General features: G+C 56.6%; 1 protein-coding gene across 1 annotated transcript; it reads right to left on the minus strand.

Moving 5' to 3' along the window:
* Positions 1 to 198: 198 nt before the first annotated feature.
* On the minus strand, positions 199 to 19,353 carry HIP1R (huntingtin interacting protein 1 related; the record flags this gene model as incomplete). The annotated part of the gene is made up of 32 exons (XM_080355325.1): positions 199 to 986; positions 1,074 to 1,265; positions 1,437 to 1,498; positions 1,641 to 1,764; positions 2,521 to 2,626; positions 3,114 to 3,214; positions 3,646 to 3,708; positions 3,838 to 3,868; positions 4,033 to 4,091; positions 4,208 to 4,318; positions 4,599 to 4,735; positions 5,492 to 5,599; positions 5,896 to 5,982; positions 6,290 to 6,437; positions 6,672 to 6,866; positions 7,081 to 7,182; positions 7,638 to 7,754; positions 8,475 to 8,563; positions 8,639 to 8,822; positions 9,192 to 9,264; positions 9,333 to 9,391; positions 9,482 to 9,619; positions 9,842 to 9,917; positions 10,013 to 10,070; positions 10,880 to 11,020; positions 12,361 to 12,422; positions 12,704 to 12,780; positions 12,898 to 12,978; positions 13,218 to 13,274; positions 13,583 to 13,725; positions 14,136 to 14,199; positions 19,261 to 19,353. 32 exons carry the CDS (start codon positions 19,351 to 19,353, stop codon positions 939 to 941), a joined length of 3,186 nt encoding a protein of 1,061 aa, XP_080211451.1. The 3' UTR covers positions 199 to 938.
* Between the last annotated feature and the right edge of the window lie 1,701 nt (positions 19,354 to 21,054).

Raw genomic sequence — 21,054 nt, forward strand, 5'->3', positions numbered from 1 at the left:
TACCTTCTAGCTCATTTTTTCAAGGCACTTCATTGCCTTTTGCTGCCCCAAAATTCTGGGCCAACTTGGTCCAATGAGCAAAGCCCCCAGTCCTCCCACCAACAAGCTGACCAGGCACCACAACATGTATTTTAAATATTGCTTCTTTAATAATCTACATCCTGGTATTAACAGTAGCTCCAAAGGAATATACAGCTGGCGGGTTCTTTTCTGCCCCCGTGTCTCTCCACATCAGTAATTCCTTATTGCTGCAGACTTCTCTACCCCTTGGCTCCCATCGGCCACGGTTAGATTTAAGTCTGCTAATTATCTTAAATACAAAACAGAACGCACCTGATCCCCTGACATCGCTGTAGTAATAAAAAATAGAAAAGAAAATAATAAAGGTTGTATCCTTATTGCCAGTGTGTGCCGGTAACTGCTTTTCCTTTCCAACAGCCCTGCTCTTCGCACCAGTTAAGGCTTGTGTTTCCCTCTCTGCTGAAACAAAGTCTGATTATCCCTTAGGCTGAAAAAGGGGGATTTAAAAAAAAAGGGTTGCAAGAAAAGCCCAACAGTTTCCTACTTTAAAAACAATTCACAGTTGTTCGGAAGGGTCTCAGCAGTACAGTAGAGCGCTACATTTACTGAAAAAGTCTAGTGCTGATAAAGATTTTAAAAAAACCAACCAAACAACAACCCCAAAGGAACCCCAAATTAAATAAACCCGGGAGAGGCGGTTGGCAGGGCAGGGGTTGGAGGGCGTCCTGTGTGGTTGGGGGAGCCAGCAGAGCCCCCGCTCTGCGGACAGGAAGCGAGTGAAGAAATAAAATTAAAAATATTAAAAAAAAAAATCTTTAAAAAATGCAGTTTTCCAGGCCAGGCGGTGAGGAGACCCCGCGCACGAAGGCACAGCAGCGCCAAGGCACCGCGATCCGCGTAGCGTCCAGCCAGCCCTGCTAGAAGTTCACCGCGGGAGGCGCGTCCGGGCCGGCGTCTCGCTCGGGCTGAAACCAGAGCGAATAAAGCAAAAACATCAGTCATTGTGCTGTGAACACCCGCCCTGCCATGTATATTTACCCCGGGGAGCCTACCTCCCCCTGGCCGGGCTTCTGGGCGATGGGCGGCTTCTTGAGGATGCCTCGTCTGGGCGCTGGTGCCGGCTTCATGTCCCCGTCCTCCTCTGCCATGTCGCAGGGCCCGGCCAGGGCGTAGTGCTGCTTCCTCAGCTCGCCCAGGCGCACCCGCTCGCCCTCCAGCCGCTTCTCCAGCTCCAGCACCTTCACCTGCGCCCAAACAGCCGTCACGGACCCTGCGATACCCACCCCGGGGCTGCCACATCCACCCCCGCAGCCCCCGAGGTTCTGCCGATGAAGGGACTCGTCCTGAGTGGGGCAGAGCAGGTGAGCTCTGAAGGTCCCTTCCAACCCAAACTATTCTATGATTCATGGCCATACCTGTGTTTCCATCTCTTCCTTCTTCAGTTTGATGAGCGACATGCCCGAGAAGTCCATGGTGTCTGTGGAGAAAAGCAGGGTCCTCGCTCAGCGCACCCCTCACATGCCAAAGTGCAGCTGGCCGGACACCTCGGCATGTTTGCCAAGTTAGAAAAAGGATTTGGGGTGGGTTTTCTTCCTTCTCTTTCCTTGCAACAACCTCACCTTTCTCCTCGATCTGCTCTTGCCCCGACTTGGTGGAAGCCACCACGTTGGCCGCCATCTCGTTGACGTTGCGCGAGCACTCCTGGAGCCGGCCCAGGTTCCTGCTGTTCTTCTCGGCTTTCACCTGCAAAGAGCACGGAGGCGGCTGTGGGTCCCCACCACAGCCATGTTCTGCAGAGACACCGCGCACACCGTGTCAGAACAGCCCTTGGGCACGAAAACCTGGGGGTGAAAAGGATGGACAGACAGAGGGACACACACTTATCTTTGCTGATCCCATCAGGGCCAGTCAAGGTGACCCCCACAAGGCCCTTCAGCCCCAGCACACATGAGCTGAGCACACATGGATAAGCAGCATCGGTGAAGACAGAGCTATTTTTTTCTTAACCATGCTCTTCATTTTAAATCATCTACTGTAAAAAGCAGGATGGGTCGTCCTCCCCCCAGCATGCACCCCCATTTGCTCACAGAAACCTCCACACATCATTTTCACCCACACCAACAGGAAAGGTGGCAAGGACTGAAATCCACCACCCTCAATGCTGGCTGCTGCAGTTGCTTATTTGAGGCTTCCTGCTAGTTATTTAACATTTTCTTTACATAATCAGTTTGACAGGAGGTTTAATACACCTTCATTTGCAAGGCAAGCCCTGCTATGCGTGGGAATATTAATGCAGGTGAAGACAGGGATTAAAATCACAAACTGATTTGAAAATAGTAAGAGCTTCCCCCTTCCTCCCTGCTCCGGGAGGCGGCTGCAGCGCCGGTGAACACGACAGCCACGCACTGCCGCCCGAAAGCACCCGTGGGACAAAACCGGGGGAACAAAATGACTTAGACTGGACAAGCTGCACACCAAGGGTCCCGCTGGGACACTCACCTTGGAGGCGGCCACCAGCTGGGCCGTGCTGGCGGCGATTTCATGGGAGCAGACGATCAGTTCTTCGTATTTGCCCGTGTGCAGGACGACTCTGTCTGCTGACTCTCTGCGGTACGGATCAGAAGGGAGATAATGTCAGAGATACTCGCTGGGCACTACAAAGCAAGTGCAGGTTATTTACCTCCTGCTGTACCCTTAGAAATCAGCATCAGACTTGGAAGCAGCAGCTTTGTCTGTAGTTAAAGCTCATTTACAAAGCAAATTACTAAAGCCCATATTCAGGGTATAAAATATAAAAGGAGGCAGGATTGTGTTTTTATAATGAAGTGGATGAGATTTTTGAAGGTTTGTCCAAACAAACATCCACATTTCCTGCCCTGATCCAACCGCCCCGTCCACAACCATCTGAGCAGCCACAGGAGTATTTGATTACAGCAAGTGACTGGTCCAACATGGGCTACGATGCTTTATAAGGAATCAGCAATAAAGCTCCATGCAGACACAGCAGTTTGGGTTGTGGGGTGATGGAGAAGCACAGACTGGCCCTGGGTACGAGCACAGGGACAGGTCCCGGTCCCGGTCCCGGTACCTACACAAGCTGCGTGGCCCCCCAGCCCACTGCCTTGGATGCAGAGATCAGCCCTTCCGTCCAGCGCGAGTTCTTGGCGTAAAACTCCTGAGTTGTTGCTGCCCCCTGTTGTTAAGAGAATATTATGGCCTGTATTAACTTGTTCCTAATATACAATATATAAATTCCATGTAAAATATCAATATAAAGTGTAACAATATTTACATTTGTATATAAAGCCATAAATCAAGGGATTGGCAGCATTTCTATGCCCTTCAGGCTGCTCTTACTGCCTTGCTTAAATATGTACCAAAAAAAAAAAGCTTTGGAGCCCCAAGCCTGCAAATTTGGGCCGGGTTTAAAACACACAAGGTTTTGCAAAGGTGACAGTGATGTGTGCGGAGAGCACAGGGCTGAGCAGCCCGTCCCCAGCAAGCGGGGCTGCCAGAGTACCACTAACACGGGAAAGTGCAAAACTCAATATATTGCTGCAAATTGTGGGAAACTCCCCCACATTTCATGTCAGTGCAGAGAAACAAGTGCAGGGGAGGGCTTACCCGGCCGCTTTCTACTATCTCCTTCTGCAGGTTCGTAGATGTCATTACAAGAAGTCTAATAGCCTGGAACGAAGAAAAGCAGGTTTTGGTGTTTGATAGGGAATTTATAGAGAAGGATTGATGCTGCTGATGGTGGGAAGTTCTGGTTTTGCACAGTCTTTGTTGTCCCAACTAGGTTTCTGCAGTACTGACCTTCATTAGGTCTGTGCAGGAGTTCAGAATCCTGTAGGGAAACAGGAAAAAAAGTGTTCAGCATCCTCCAACAGCACATCCAGGGAAGAAAGTTTCTCTTCTAAAGAGAATTTTGTGCTCAGCACAGGTTACATGAGCAGCTTTGGAGTAAAGGCAGCTCAGCAGGGTATGGGCATGGGACACCTCACAACTCACCGCTCGTTCACTTCAAGCTTAACACCGGAGCTCTCATTTCTGGCCTGGCTCATCATCTCCTGTCAGGAAACATGAGAGGAAGGTTGGATATCGTGTTGCTGCGAGGACGAGCAGGGTGGAGAAGAGAAGGGCACTTTGCTGCCCCAAAATGGCCCGTCCTGCAGCTCCGTCTCACCTCTATCCGCCTGACAGCATCCTCAATCGCCTCGGAGGTGGAGGCCATCTCCTTCTCAACCATGTCCCCCAGCTCTTCTTGCTTGATATCTAAACTCTTGGGTCTCAGCTCCTGCCGCAGGAGGTTTCAGGCAGAGGGAGAGAAAGGAATATTGGCAAGGAATAACACCAAACCCAGGTTTTTGACCCTTTTTTTTTTACCCCATTAAGTAAATAAAGATGCAGGAGCAGCGTTCCGCAGACCACAAAGGTGGAGGCACGCATGCCACCAACTTGCAGCAAACATGGCACAGGGACCTCAGATGTAATAAATGCCCCAAATCAAGGTGAAAAAACTCAATCACAGGTGCAGTTTTGGCAGGAAGGGGGGTGGGCTGGGCTCCATCTCCTACCTGGGCCAGCTGCAGGACCCCCTGCAGCGCCCGCCGCACGTCCCCCAGCTCGGCGCAGCCCAGCGTCTGCTTGTCCTTCAGCTTGCCCAGGTAGTCCAGGCTCTGCTGCCCGCAGTCCCGGCACGTCTCTGTCAGCCCTGCGGAGAGGATGGGTCAGTGCTGAGCCCACACCGGGCAAGGGGTCTCCCCATCTCAGCCCGGCCACACTCCTCTTCCTCCTCTCTTCAGTCATGTAATCACAGAATCACAGAATAGTTTGTGTTGAAGTGACCTTCCCAGCTCCCCCAGTTCCCCCTGCCATGAGCAGGGACATCTTCACCAGCCCAGGTTGCTCAGAGCTCCGTTCAGCCTGGCCTGGGATGTCTCCAGGGATGGTTCATCCACCACCTCTCTGGCCAACCTGGGCCAGGCTCTCACCACCCCAACAATTTCTTCCTCATGTCCAGCCTGAATCTCCCTCCTTTAGTCTAAAACCATCACTCCTTGTCCTATCACAACAGGCCCTGCTCAAAAGTCTGTCCCATCTTTCTTAGCAGCCCCTTTTAAGCACTGAAAGGTGCAATAAGGTCTCCCTGGAGCTTCTCTTCTCCAGTTGAACACTCCCAGCTATTTCAGCCTGATAGAAATAATGCTGAGCATTGGCAGCACCCAGCAAATTTCTTGCAGAAAAGGATAAATCAGTTTCCACGAGTAAAGTGACATTCCTGGCGCAGGAAGGGACCTTGGAAGGGAGGGAATGTCAGGGAGTACAGGGAGCTGGGGGGACGGTGGGAAGACCTACCCCACACACAGCCTCCACCCGAAGGGCCTTTAACACAGACACCCCAAAAACAAGCCCCACGAGCAAAAAGCTCCGCCAACACCCACTGCATCCACCCACACACAGCACTCACGGTCAGCATGGTCGGTGGGAGCCAAGTGGGACGTGGCGCTGCCGTTCACGATGGTGTCGGCCATCAGGTGTGCGAAGAGGGCCAGAGCCCCCACCAGCCCCGCGGCATCTGCCCATGAGAGGACATGGTCAGGCGCTGCTGGTCGGGGCACCACTGGCCATGCCCTGAGAGCTGCAACCCCCCAAGGGATCAGTACGAGCACTTGGAGAGGTCACTGTTGTCTCCTCCGGCTTGCAGGCTGCTCCATGAACGAGCACATGGGGACCCCTCAACTCCATCCCCCACGTCCTCCCATCACCAGGGCACTGTGCACTTGCCAACAGCCCCAAAGCAGCTGGGGGCTGCTGGATGGATGAAAATAAAAGCAAGATGCAAGCGATGCCACCGGTCCCAGCCCCAGGTACCTGCCATGGAGGCCACGTACTGCGCGTGTCCGTTCTCCAGGCCGCCCGTGGACTCCAGCGCCGCCTGCGCCCGGCTGAGCAGGTAATCTGCAACCAATTTAGATTCATTAGCGCAGGGTCTGAATGAGCACGAGTGCTGACTTCACAGGGCACCACTGAGTGCAAGCCAAGACGGTTTGAGTCCTCACAGCCCCCGCTGGGACCAACACTAAAATTTGAGTCATTAAAGCCAAATAATGCTCAGACCAGAGCTAAAAATTTATCCCTGAGAAGTCAGACTCCAACCTTGAGTGTCATGCTTGGTGGGAAAAGATGCCTGGAGGTAGCTGAGATGCAACATTACGTGTCTCAGAAGGGGCTGTGGGTCGCAGCCACATGGTTAAGCAGGAGGTACCTGGGGAGCTGGTGCAGCGGACGTGCAACGGGTCATCCAGCTTGGCCACCGCGTCCCGGAGGATGTCCTCGGCCTCCCGCACTGTCTCCTGCAGGATGCCGAACTGCTCGTCCAGCAGCTTCTGCTGCAGACTCTGCTCCTGGTTGCTCTGTGGGGCAGGAGGAAGAGCTGAGCGGCACAACGGGGACACAGGACCCCTGTCACTATGGTCCCATCACCACTGTATCCCTCGAGAGCCCGTCTGCATGATCAGACCCAAACACACCATTTCTACTGGTGCAAGTCACAACCCACTGGCTACATCAGCGATGGCTGAGCCCCCCAAAAACACACCTTGCCCCAGCGAGGGGAGGGGCAGTGGGCTCTCCACACAACATTGTACCTTCTCCAGGAGCCGGCCCTGCAGCTCGTGGATCTCCCGCGTGGCCTTGTCCACCTCCTGGCTCCGCTGCAGCTCCTTCTCCTCGACAAGGCTGCGTGCAGAGAGCAGCTCGCACTCCTTCTCGCTCACCGACCGCCTCAGCACCTCCTTCTCGGCCTGCAGAGCCTCCACCTGGGCGCTGAGCTCCGTGCTGGCCTGCCAGTGGGGACAGGAGAGCCCTGCCACTCACCTGTCACCATGTCGCAAGCCCAGCGGTTATGCGGGAGGAGCTGAGGACAAGCCCAGCTCATGACACTGATGGGCAGACCCATGTTAAGCCCCACAAGGGCTCCCCGCACTGTTTGCACCACAGTGGTGGCAGGGACATGTGATGGGGATTGGGGTGCACGCTGCACCCCCCACCTCGTACCTGCTTGGCGTGGCTGAGCGAGCGCTGTGCCTGGTCCAGCTCGTCCCGCCGCGTGTCCAGCTCCTGCCGCAGCTGCTCCAGCTGCACGCTCTGGTCCTCCAGCTGCAAGCGCACACCGTGCCGGGGGCTCAGCCGCTGCCACCGCGCTCCAGCCCCGCTCCGCACCGGCACACGGCCAGGATCGGGGGAACAAATCCGGACACGTTTTCCGGGAGAGGTTTTCAGTGTCTTGGGGGGACTCATTTCGCCAAGGCAGGAATTTTGGGAGCGACCCCCAGCCTGGGCCCCAGAGAGCAAAAGCACCCAAACCCATCAGTTTGCACTGTGGCATTTTCTCAGGGGAAGAAAAGGCAGATTTGGGCAAGAGGGAATAAAGTGCATTAAACAAAACGTTCCTAAGGAGCCAGGGCAATTCCTTCCAAAATCAGGGACCAACATCAACCACCCCCATCCCTGCACCCAAACTGTGCACAACCACTGTGTGTCCCGGGCTGGGGAGGGCTCGGTGCCGGGCAGTGAACCCCACGGTGGGGAAGGACCAGGCTGTGCCGGCTCACCTTCATCTCGGCCTCTCGCTTCACCTGCTCCACCTGGAACGCCAGCTGCTCCTTGACACGTGCCACCTCCTCCTGGCTCTGCTGCGTGACCGTCAGCTGCTTGGCAGTGTCAGCGTTCTGTGTGGGGATGCGGGGTTTAATGGGTGTTCAGAGGTGGGACCCTGGCCATCACTGCGCTCATTCTGATCAAATTCTGGCTCGGGGGATAGCTTCAAGATGCCTTTCTCATGGCATCTGACTGCCAGGGGACACAAGACTAAGTGCCAGGTCCTGCACTTGGGTCACAACAACCCCAGGCAGTGCTACAGGCTCGGGGAAGAGCGGCTGGAAAGTCCCTGGCGGAAAAAGGACCTGAGGGTGTTGGTTGACAGTGGCTGAATATGAGCCAGCATGTGCCCAGGTGGCCAAAAAGGCCAACAGCATCCTGGCTGGTACCAGCACTGGTGTGGCCAGCAGGAACAGGGCAGTGACCGTCCCTGTGCTGAGCACTGGGGAGGCCAAACCGCAAATTGTGGGGTCAGTGGAACAGGCTGCCCAGGGCAGTGCTGGAGTCACCATCCCTGGAGGAGCTGGACAGACAGAGATGAGGTTCTCAGGGACACAGGGTAGCACCAAGGGTGGGTTAACAGTTGGACTTGATGATCTTGAGGGTGTTTTCCAATCAAAACGTTTCTTTGATTCTCTGAATTCAAGGGGTGCCCCATGCCCAGTGCACCCACTGCGTGCAGGACAACGGGACCAGTACAGGTTGGGGCTGGGCACACACAAGCCACACCAGCAGTGGCAGAGGGACAAAGGCAGTGGTGTGTCCCTGCCTGGCACAGGCAGCAGCGTTACCTTCCTCAGGAGCTCAGCATGTATGTTGATGAGCTCGCTGTGCTTCTCCTTCAGCTTCGTGTAGCGGATCTCAGTGGCGTTGGCTTTCTCTGGAACAGGTTGAAAAAGCATCAGCAACCACGGTGGGGGTGTCCCGCGGACGATGGGTTCTGTATGGCACCTACTTTCTGCTTCAGCGCAGAGTCGCTGGGACCTGTCGCTATCCTGCTTCACCCTCTGCAGCCTCTCCAGCTCATCCCGCAGCTGCTCGTTGTCCACCAGTGCCTTCTGCTTCTGCTTGCGCTGCTCCTCCACTTCGCCCTCCAGGCTGTTCACCTGTGCCTTGAGCTGGGTGATGTACCGCTGTGCCTGCGGGACACCGTGGGGGACTTGGGGACAGCCCTGCACCACTGCCAGCAGTGGCTGTGCCCTCCCCAACATCCCTATCCAGGTGTGATTTGGGAAAAGTAGCCACAAGATGCACATGAAAGCTGTCTCGTCTGCACCTGCAGCCACTCTGTCCCCACTGCAAGCAGTGGGTTGGGATGCTGAGGGACAGGTCTCATGTGTCCCCTCCCCAGCAGCATCAGGAGAGAGGTTCTGGCATGGGGAGAGGCCCCAAAACACAGCACTGGGTGCCAGGACCTCACTCCTGCTGCATCCCACTGGGGCTGCCATGCAACAGCACCAAAAAACACCCCACTCTTCCACACCGGCTGCTCCCCAGCTGGGCTTTACCTCCAGTTTAATCTTCTCCATCTCTGCACGGAGCATCTCCACCTCCTTCTTCAGGCTCTCGATCTGTGCGTCTCTGCAGAGAGAGGCAGGTTGACCCCACGCCACAGTGTCCCCGCTCTGTGCCACCAGAGATCTTCATACCTGTCGTCCCGAATGCCATTGGGTGGCCCGAAGGTTTGCTCAAACATATCTGAAGTGATCTGGAGAAGACAGAGGGTGTCAAGCTGAGCCAGGCTGCAGGTGCTTGTCCCCCCTGTCCCAGGGGCCCCATCCCATCCCCGTGTCCCCACCTGTGGCTCCGTGGTGGAAACCGTGCTGATCTCAATGAGGTTCTCCGGCTCCTCGTCCTCAGGGGCTTCCTCGGGGATGACGACCACCGGCTTCACGTGCTCGGCCAGCGCAGACGCCCGCAAGAAATTCGGGGGGCTCTGCAGGGACACAGGGTCATGGTGGCATTGCCTGTGGTTTTGGGGACCACCACACACAGACCCCCAAGAGGAGGGAGGTAACCATCCCCCTGCTGCCGAGATGGGCTGGTGGGTCCCTCCGCAGCGTCCTCAGACCCCAAACTCACCTGTGGGGACACCCTCATGCACCCCAAAACCCACAGGGTCTCTAAAGCACCACCTACAACCAAAATCCCACCGTACCTCCGGCAGCCGGGGGATCTGGATGAGCCGCTTGAAATACAGCATGTCAGATGCTTTCTTGAAGAAGTTTTTGAGGCTGGAGAGGGGGGGAAAGAAAAAGCACTCGCAGGGAAGGCAGCGGGGCTTGGCAGGAGGGAGGGGACCCCAGCACCCACCTCGGCCCCGCGTTACCTGCGGAACTGCTCGTGGAAACGGTCTCGGTGGCCCTGCAGCGTGTCGGCTGGCAGACCTGCACAGAATCACAGAATGTCCCAAGTTGGAATGGACCCACAAGGATCATCCTACTCCTGTCCCTGCACCCCTGCAGCGACGGAGGGGACAGCCGGGACTGATCTGGGGCCACAAATTTATCCACGTGCATCTGGATCCCTCCAGCTCCAAAAGCCAGGGGGTGAAGGCCAGAAGGGAGCGGGATGTGAGGGGCTGGCATGGGAGTGGGATGTCCCCACCCTGGTGCAGGGACCAGGGAAAGGCAGCTGTGGAAACCACAAAATACCCACGTGAAGCCCCTGGTGCCGCACGCTGCCCAGCAACAGAATCGTAGAATCATTTCGGTTGGAAGAGACCTTCAAGATCATCAAGTCCAACCATAACCCAGCACTGGCACTAGCCCATGGCCCTGAGAACCTCATCTATGTATCTTTTAAATGGTGACTCCACCATTGCCCTGGGCAGCCTGTTTCAATGTCCCACAACCTTTTCTGGGAAGGAACTGTTCCCAGGATCCAACCTAAACCTCCCCTGGAGCAACTTGAGGCTGTTTCCTCTCGTCCTGTCGCTTGTTCCTTGGGAGAAGAGACCAACAGCCCGTGCAGGGGGCTGGCAGACCAGGGTACATTGGTTTGAATTCATCGAGAACCAATCCTTTTAATTCCTTCACCCTGGCTGTCTCTGAGGGATGGAGCAGGTCCCTAGAGCCCGCCTGGGATACAGGGACATGGTGACAGGTGTCTCCATCCACACAAGCCCGATCCCCAAACCCAGCCAGAAGCCAAATCTGGGAAAAGACGAGCGCGGAGCCCATCCCTGGGGACTCACAGGAGTGCAGCTTGAACATCAGCTTGACGGCGTAGTGGTAGAGGTGGCTGCAGTCCTGGATGACCTGGATGAGGGGGGCCAGGCGGCACTGCACCGCCGACATCTGCGACACGGCCATCGAGGTGTTGAGCTGCCTGAAAACTGGAGGGTTGAGCGCGGTGAGGCACCGGCGCCGTGTCTGCGGAGCCGTCCTGCGCCGGGAGACTCGGATTGATCATTAACCGCCACGGATGTGGCTTTGCCAGGACACGGGGTAAACACCAGGGTTGTTGCCCGCCCTGTCCTACTGAGCTGCGAAAATCCCCCCTCCATGCAAGAAAAACACCCAAAAGTGGCACGATGGCAGAGAGAAAGGGTGCTCAGTTCTGACCCCGATACCCTGATCCCAAAAAGAAGGGATTTAACCCCAGGATGATGCAAAGGCAGGACAGCTGAGCCTGAGGAGCTGCTGCTGCATGATGCAGCCAAGAGGTTTTGCTCTGCTATACAGGGTGTTTCAAAAAGATGGACCCAATTTCAAAGGTGTATATTTCACAATGGAACCATGTTACAATTACCCAAAAATTTACAAATAGTTCAATGAGTTATCAAATTTTAGTAACCTATTTATAAATGCTCTATGTTCCCTCCACCTGCTGTATGGACAACAATGAGATGATCATTGAATTCACGTCCACATCTTTTTGAAACACCCATATTTAACGGCGCAAGGAGCTGGGAGAGGATCGCAGGGCAGGGGACAGACCCGCTGGCACCGCGGCCTCGCCTGCCCCGGCTTGGAAACAGATCCCTTCCCTTGGCAGAAATCCAGCCAGCACATCCACGCCGGCTTCTTCCCTGCTCAGCTTTAAAGTATTTATGAATAGAAATTCTCTGTATAAGTGGGTCAGGAGGAGAAGCGGGAGGCTGACGGGAGCCGGGAACACGGTCTCTCCTGCTGTGCCCTGTTTTCCAGGGCAGCTCCGTGTTCTTGACCCACGACTGAGGAGGAAACCGCCGCATTTTTAAGCCATCTAAAAATTCCTGGAGAAGGAGGTGAGAGAAGCAAACATGGGCAGGGGCCTCCAGCCCTCCCCAGAGGACAAAACGAGTATTCAGAAAGAGGTACAGTACAGCCTCATCCTCTGCTATGGGGAGATAGAAAGGATTTGGGTAATGCATATGATTAACATGGTTATATCAGAAAGAAATAAAAACATATTTCAGAGCAGCACCGCTCTGAAAACAACACTGCATTGCTCAGGTGGGCTAAAACCAGCCACGTTCCAGAGATATTTTCCTACAACCGCCTCTAGAGAGCATCAATGGGAAATCTGGCTGAGAAATGACCTCAGACACCTTGGAGGAGGAGGAGGAGGAGGAGGAGGAGGAGGAGGAAGGAGCTGAGCCACTGACCTCAGCCCAACTCCCTTCCAGACCAAAGAGCGAAACTATTGCTCAAGAGCCCTGGGGCGAGCGGGAGGGACCGGCCACCTCCTCACCTGACTCCGACAGCTTCAGCTCGCAGTCCAGGTAGTCAAACAGCTCCACCGTCAGCTGGAAGCTGCCAAAGAAACCCCCAAAAAATCCCATCACACAGCGGCAGAGACATCCTTGCTCCGGCTGCTCATGTTTGCTGCAGGTCCATGCGCCACCAACAACTCAGATTGATAGGAATTTGGTGGTTTTGCTCCCTGAATTTATGCTCTTCATCACTCTGTGGGTGCAGGAGGAATCAGACACCATCCAACCAACTTATGAAGCACCGATGGGTGCCCTGGACAGGAGCCATTTCTTAGGAGGACGCTGCCAGCCAGGTGACACAGACCTGGCGACCATACTCACATGTTGTTCACGTCCGTCCCCGCCATCTTTTCCAGCACCTCATCTGACACCTCGAGGCCTGCGGGGAACTCAGGATGCTTGTGAAAGGAAAAATAAAACAAAACAGTAGTTGCTGTTTTTGCTGATGTGACACAAGCCCCTGCAAAGCCCCCCACCCTGGCACAGTGGGGTGTGGAGGCAGCAGAGGGTCTCACCTTGACATGGAAAGAGATCTTGTTGAGGAGGAGCCGTGTGTAGATGCTGACCAGCTGCCCGTACCTGTCGTGCAAATGGCCCTGCCAGAGACACGAGGGGAAATGTGGCGAATCCCGAGCGATGCAGCTGGATCCAGCGGAGCCCGCGTGTGCCGCTGACCCTGCGCCAGCTCTAGGGCTCTCACCCTCTTGCCCTTCACCATACGTGGAACCATCACGTTATTTCAGGTGATACTTTGCTTTCCTCATGCCCACGATACTTTTCAGCACCCACCTCCAAACGCCCTGGAAGGCACAAACCTCCAGTTCCCCCCACTCACCCACAGGTCCCCTGTCTCCTGGATGTTGCTGCGGTACCGCTGGCAGTCCTGGAGGACCTGGGGACAAAATCGGCAGGGATGGGGCATGGAGGGGCTGGTATGGAGCTGGGCAAGCACCCACCTGCCCTGAAGCTGGGGAGAACACGGACCCGGCCCCTTGTGCCGCTCCGGCTTTGGGAGCAGAAGTTTAAACCCTTCAATGGCAGCCAGAGGATGGGGCTTTGCATGGGAAGGTTTCAAAGATGTGAGGTAACCGAGAGCTCCATGGCCTGGAGAAGGTGGCCAGGACAGGGAAGGAAACCCCCCGGGGCATGCAGAGGAACGTCAGCAAGAGCCAAAAATGGAGTTTCCAAGGGGACACTCACGTTAGGGTGGCCGTCGCGCAGGACCTTGTGCAGGACGTGGCAGAACTTCCAGCTGAGGATGGCACTGCTGGGCAGGGGCAGCCCGATGGCGTAGGACCAGAAGGTGAACGCTCCCTTCTCGTGGTGTGTCCCCAGGATGATCCCTGCCCTGCGGTCAAGGCCAACCAGACACAGACGGGAGCGGGGGACAGGCTGGGCTGGGGACTGCTCCTGGTCAACTTGCATTAAAAAGGGGACATGCACCGAGTGTACCGCGGGCATGGAGATCAGCGGCGTGATGCTGCACCCACAAATAAAACCCCATTTATCTTCTCCTGGTGCACCTTGCCCTGCTGCAGGGCACACTGGGGCCCTCTGCATTTTATTGCCAAGGAAATGCCAATTTATTGCACTGCCCGTTTGCATTTTTGCTGATGGACAAATCTACACTATGCCACCCCCCAACCAAGCTCTGAGGGGTCTCCTCTCTCCCAAACTGCCCACGGGGTGAAACCTCTCCGGCCTCGGCACTGGGTCTGCTCCCACTGCCCAGGCGAGCCAAGGGAAAGGATACGGCGGGCATGCTTCTCCTTCACCGGTGCCTCTTGCGTATTTATGGCTTTGCTGATGCTGATGGCCTGGGAGAGGAGGGGAGAGCAGCTGTCAGACACAGCATCACCCTCGCGGCTGCCCTGTCCCCCCCGAAGTGAAGCACTCGCGCTTTTGGGGAATATCCTGAATTTTATAACACATTTGTCACCTCAAAGCCATTTGTGACGCATCAAAGTAGGCTTTTTTACCCACAAACAAAGCAGCCTGTTGAACCCCCATCTCCAGCAGGATGGGTCGGAGCTGGGCCACCACCAGCCACGCTGCTGATGCTCCCGCTGTCCCCGCACCAGAAAACAAATCCTTGCATTTTTGCAGCCTGAACTCAGCACCGTGCCTGGGGAGCGCTAAGGCACAACAGCCAGATCCCAAATTCCAGAGTTGTTTGTCTAATCACAAGGAGCCTTTGAACCAGGGGGGTGGCGGGGGGTTTTTTGATGCTGTTGCTGTGAGCAAACAGCACCTGGGGACACGCAGCCCCCGGGCAAGGAGGGAGCGGCGGTCGCGATGCTCGTTTCAACGGAGCAAAGATCCAGAGCAACGTGATCATCGGGGGAGGATTATCTATATTTTGATGTGTTTGATCACAGCACGCTTTGATTTATGGGCTTATTCCAACAGACGACCTCAGGCAGGGGTCAGTTGTTGCATGACTGCTGTGACTGATGAGGATCTTCCTCCTCCTCGCCGGGTCCTCAGTGGTGCTGCTTTGCCCTCGCACAAGCGCCCGGGCTGTGCTCGTGAGCCCTCGGTCACCGGCAGAGGAAAAGGTCCCAGCCGGGAGGGCAGGAAGCGGCTCCGCCACCGACACTGGTGCCGGAAGAGAAACGCGGTCCCTCCCTGCAGCCCCGCGAGCCTGAAACCTCATAAAAATCTCCTCTCCCCTCCAGGGGAAAGCACCTGCTTTGACACGGCTGATTGTCTCTGAATCGAGGCGTTTTCTTGCAGGAGGAAATCGAGAACAAGTTATCGAGTGCTCCTGACTTATGCAGGAGGAACCCGACACGCTGCCCAAGGGGCGATGCTGCAGGTGTCAATACACCCAATCCGCCCTGAATCAGCCCAAAATGCCCATGCCCGCAAGCTGGGCACAACAGCGGCAAAAACGCTGTGAATGCATCCCAAAAAGTGAGCCGGACCCAAAACACCGTGCTCAGTCACTGGGAAAAGACGCTGGTTTTGCCCTTCCCGGCGCAGGGGAAGCCCCGGGCATTACCCCGCCATGTGGGGCCATAAAGCAGCAGCGGAGTTAAGCCGTTGACTCGCTGTAATCCTCTTATCCTCGAAGGTTAATGAGCCTGGAGTGCCCGGAACAGGCACTTGTAGTGCAGCTGCCTCTCCCAAAGCTCCCGGCACCTCCGCAACCGCCCAAAAACATGGAGCAGGTGGAGATGCTGCACCCCTGACCGCGGCTCAGACGGTGAGATGTGCCACAGGTCCTCATGGCTGCTGCCGTCTCCCAGTATAACACCAAAGCGATGGCTTATTGAGAGAAAGCAAGGTTTACCACGTGCCGGAGAGCAACGAGCCGATGGTTTTGCAAAGCAGGGCTTGGAAACACATCTTACTGCAAAGAGCTGCTAAAGGGGTTATTGCATCTTATGGAGGTGCTTTGCACAGAGGGGAGCAGGGCAGACACAGCTCCCAAAATGGGGTTTTCACCACCCACCATGTGCGGGAGCAGCATGATGTGCTCATCCCAACTCATGGTGCTCGTCCCAACACACCAGTGGGAGCCAGGCTCAGCCTGGAGCCCCGCGGGGCTGGCAGGAGGCGATGCCAGAGGGGACGATGTGCGAGATGAGGGCAGACTCCCCAGGAAAGGAAACACTGTCCCATGTATCTGGGGACAAGAGCTTGGCCACCTGACACTGCATGGCAGGACAGGTATAGGGCTGGGATGCATCTGGCCCATCCCAAAACCAGGCTGTAATTCCCATTGGTGCTTGTGGTTTTATTGTGTTTATTGCCCATAATTTCATTTCCAGCCCAACTAGCCAAAATTCAGCCCAGGAGCTGCTGGAAAGGCTGGTTTCACCCTCGGTGATTCAGTGCAGAGGTTTCACCTGAGCCATTCGACGTCCAGCACAGCGGAGCTGACCCTGCAGGGGCAGCCCCCAGCACCAGCGTGACAGGGACACCTCATCCAGTGTGGTCCCAAATAAACCATGGTGGCACTAAACCAATGCCAATCCCTCGGGGCTGCCGGCTCAGGTGTGCTTTCATGGGCTCCAAACCCTGGGCTGGCCAGGAGGTCCCCAAAAAGGGGGACCAGAGACAGGCACGGGTGGTGCTGCAGCCTGGGACATGTATGCCTCTCCAGGACATCCCCGCCCGGAGAGGCTGGGCTGTGGAGGATGGCTCCAAAATAGGGAGATTCACCCCCAAGCTGGCCTCTTGGGACATCATCAGCACATCTGGAGATGGGCAGGTCCTGGTTGTCACTGCAGATGCGCAACCAGCCCGGCCAAAACTTCACGTCACCTGCGGCCGGTTCCCCACGGCTGCCGGGGAGCGGAGCAGCCCCAGCCCCACCAGCGGGGGGTCCGACCCCAAAACCCGCCCAGCCGCGGGCTGCGGGAGCCCACACGGGTGCAGCCCGAACACCTTACTCACAGCCCTCACGTACCAAGCCAGTGACTAAAGCCGGGATCAAAGCGCCCAAATGAAGGAGTGCAGTTTACATCCACCCTTTCTTTCCAGGCTGCTTTTAATTACGGCGTGATCCTCCCCGCCCACGGCTCCCCAAAACCCCGGCATCCCACGGGGACGCAATCCCCACCTGGCAGGTGGATGCCGGGTCCCAGCGTGATGCCGGAGCAGGGGGTGATTTTTTGGCAGCAGGACATTGAGCAGGAAATCTCCCCGGCCCGGCGGCACAAAGGCTGCCAGATCAGCTAAACTGCTAACGGCTGCTCCACGGTTCCCTTCCTAATGCTCTTCCATCGCAAGTTACACCAAAAAAGCCCCACTCGGTAGTCACACACACCATATTCCTGGCAGCTCCAGAGCTCGCTGAATTTTTAACCTTCTTGTTTAAAAAAAGCAAGAATTGGCTGTGGAAAAGAGCGAGTTTTGCCTCCTGCCAGGCTGCAGAGCCAGTGCCCGCTGCCGGATGGCGGCTTCCCACCTCCCACGCGCAGCCACTCCGACGGGGATGTCTCCATCACCCTGACACAAGACCTTGAAAAGCATTTTCAGGGAAAGCGGGTGAGTTTTGCATCAGCCATGAGCACCCAGGATCACAGCAGGGCCAACAACCCCTGTCTGCACCCGCCGGCACCGACTCAGCCCTCGCTGGACAAAGGAGATGGGGCGCTTGGATTTGGCACCATCATTTTCCATGGTGGTGGGAAATCCTCAGCCAGGAAAGGCTCACACAGAGGATGTGCCACCGACCGCCCCGCGATACAAAGGTGACCAGTGGCCCTCTCCCTGGCAGCTATAATTAGACGTAAAAGGCAGATCGATACCCGTGTACTGACATTGGAACTGCTTTGCTCTCACCCAAAGCACCGCTATGAGAAGCCGCATTAGGATAAAGCCCCTTTAGGAGAGTTTTTCAGCAGATGCTGGAAAAAAAGGTCACTTTGGGTGGTGGAAATGACTGTCAACCAGCGAGCCCCAGGTTGAGCGCTAATGTAGAGCGACCACCCGCTCGCCCTGTACGTGGCTCTGCCACAAGTAAAGCTGCACCCACGTGGGGCACAAATCCCATTGAAAAGCCCAAAACATCCCAGAGGGGCGGAAGGGAGCGGGGAAGGACGCGCTCCTGCCGCTGGCACAGGCTGCCCTTCGGTGCACGAGGCAGCGCTTGCACCGCGATTATTTATCAGCATTGCCCAGTGGGACAATTGAAGGAGACATGTCCAGAAGGAACCGGAATTGCCGGTTTTCTCATGTTGCTTCCCAAACCCAACAAGCTGCATTTCCTACCCAGCACGGCTGAGCAGCACCGTGACCCCGCGAGGCCCAAAATCACCACCTGGCTTCGCTGACGCTCTCCAGGACTAAACCATCCCAGGGGCTGGGGAAGGACCAGCGAAGGGGCAAAGGAGAAGAACACCTGCGATTAATTTGCAGACTGGAAAAAGTCAGACGGGTCGGAGATGCCTGCCAGGAGGTTGTCATTATTTTTGCTGGGGCAGCGGGTGAGCCTGTCCCTCTGTCCATCTCTGCCCACGGCTATTGGAGTGATTGATTTCCCGTAAGCCGTACACGGGCTCTGTCAGTGCCCGAGCATCGCCCACCCCACGGGGGCTGCAGGAAGGGCTATGGACACCCCCATCCAAGCCAGACACCGCTGGGCACTAACGCGATGGGGCTTTGTTCTCACTCTGCCACCCACTTCGGGACCGGCCACCCCGAACCCCCCAGGGAGACCCCACGTGTGACCCATCCCCGCTGCCAAACAGCCCTCGATTTTGTCGGGCAGCCCGTGTCACCACGGGGCTGGGACCAGCGCCGAGGGGCATTGCAGGGATGCGGAGATGCTCGGTACCGGGGCGGTGGGTACCGGGGGCACAGCTCCGTCTCTTCCCTGCGGCGGCCCCGCGCTTGGCCGCGCTCCTGCCGGCACGGCCGGGGCCATAAACTTTCCATGTTTGCTCACGTCCGTGTTTACCTGCCGATAAGGCCCGAGCGGTGCGGGGGGGACGCACCGCCTGCCCGGGGCTCTGCTGCCCGCCGGGACGGCGGCGCACGGCGGGGACGCGGCCCCGGTGCCCGGCCCGGGGGCGGCGGGACCGTCCTGGGGCCGCGGCGGGAGGAAGCGGTGGGGCAGGCGGGGGATCGTGCGCCGCACCGGCAGCGGGGACGGACGGACGAGCGGACAGACGGACGGACGAGGGGACAGACGGACGGATGAGCGGATGGACGGCAGCCGCGCCGCCCCACCGGGGGTCCCCGGAGCCCGGCGGGGACCCACCTCCCCCTTTCCCGGTGAGCCTCCCCGCGAAGCGCAACCCGAGGCGATGCCCCACGAAGCGAAGCGGAGTGGGCCGGTCCCGCAGCGCCCCCAGCCCGAGCCGGTACCGGGAACCGCAGCCGGTACCGGGTGCACCGTCCCCGCCCCCTTCCGCCGCCCTTGCCTGGCTCTTGTCGAACTGCTCCCGCTCCGCCTCCAGGCTGTGCCCGCCGCGCCGGCTCAGCACCCGCGCCGGGACGCTCTTGATGCTGTTCATGGCGGGGCCGCGCTCGCCGGGCTCCGCGCCCCGCGCAGCTCCGACCGGCGCCGCCCGCCGCTCCCGCCGCGCACTGCGCCCGCGCGCAACGGCGCCCCCAGCGGCCGCGCCCGGCCCCGCCCGCCACACGCCCGCCCGCGGGCAGGTGGGACCGGGGTGCGGGGGAACGGCCGAGCCGCCCCCGCCCCGCTGCCCGGAGCCACCGCGGCTCTTCCGCGGCTCACGAAGCTGCAGCTGCGGTGCTTCCAGACCCCGCGTTCATCTTCCCGCTCTGCTCACTCACCTAGTGCCGGTTGTACGTCCCGTTCCCAGCAGCACAACAGACCCGTCTCCATCCCGCTCAAAGAAACCCTGCAAGTGACCCGAGACTGAGAGGTGGGGTGTTCAGCTGGAGAAGAGAAGGCTCCAGGGACATCTTATTGTGCCTTTCGGTGCTTAAAAGGGGCCGATAAGAAAGATGGGGACAGAAGTTTGGGCAGGGCCTGTTGTGATAGGACAAGGGGTGATGGTTTTAAACTAAAGGAGGGAGATTCAGACTGGACATGAGGAAGAAATTGTTGGGGTGGTGAGAGCCTGGCCCAGGTTGGCCAGAGAGGTGGTGGATGAACCATCCCTGAGACATGCCAGGCCAGGCTGGACGGGGCTCTGAGCAACCTGAGCTGGTGCAGATGTCCCTGCTCATGGCAGGGGGGGAGCTGAGGGAGCTTTGAAGGTCCCTTCAACCCAAACCATTCTGTGATTCTATGAAATACACACACAACACACTTAAGAGACTCAGAGCTTCATCACTACCCACTTCTCAGCCTTCCCATTCGAAAAGTCCAGCAGCAGAGCGCAAATCCAGCCCAGCGGAAAGCGGGCTGCAGCTGAACGGCAGCTTTGTTTTCTTTAATAACAATTCAGCACAACACTACAATAGCAAAAGCACTCCCTGGAGTATTTGTAATGCTTCCAGAAATAAGGCAGCTCAGTTTGAGGCAGCTTGAGTTTCGATACGAGCCTCAGAGCAGGTAGATAATAGTTGGCTTGTAAGTCACTTAGTGCCCAAATAAATTAACCCAAATACTCCCCTTCTTCCCATCCCACAAATCCAGGGCAGCCCTGAAACAAACTCTGAGGGCTCTGCGGATCCTTATTGCATCGCTTGAGCTCAGTTTGCTATATTGATTTTAAAGCCATCAGCTGAGATCTTAAATTCACAAGGGGGTTCGGAGCCTTCGCTCACTAACACTAAACACATTTAAACTAGGAAGTTGCACCAACTTCTCCAGGGCTTGACATACACTAGAGTTGCTGGGTAGTTTTGGGGTGAGCATTGTGCTATTCCCATTGGTGGCTTTTGGGGGAATTTTTGTCATACCCACAGCAGCTGATTTTGAAGATGGAGCCTGGAAAGTTTCTCTGCAGGTAGAGGAATCAAATGCGCTTTAAAGGCTTGTGGAAACTTAAAGATAAAACAAGTGAGAAGCTGAGATTCCCTCTGCGGGTAACGCTTGTGGGCAGGGAGGGAAAGAGTTGGGAGGACAGCGGCTATGATCAGAATTGGTCGACTAATTTTGAGGCCATTAGCACACGAAGGAAAGCAGGCTGTCATTTAGGTAATTAAAGAGAAAGCAGAAAATTATACGAAAGAGTTAACAAGGGGAAACTGAGGGTTGTTATTTTACTGCGATTAATTCATGGCAGCGGATGGAGCCGGAG

The sequence above is a fragment of the Nesoenas mayeri genome, assembly GCF_963082525.1.
Source record: "Nesoenas mayeri genome assembly, chromosome: 17".
Classification (NCBI taxonomy): domain Eukaryota; kingdom Metazoa; phylum Chordata; class Aves; order Columbiformes; family Columbidae; genus Nesoenas; species Nesoenas mayeri.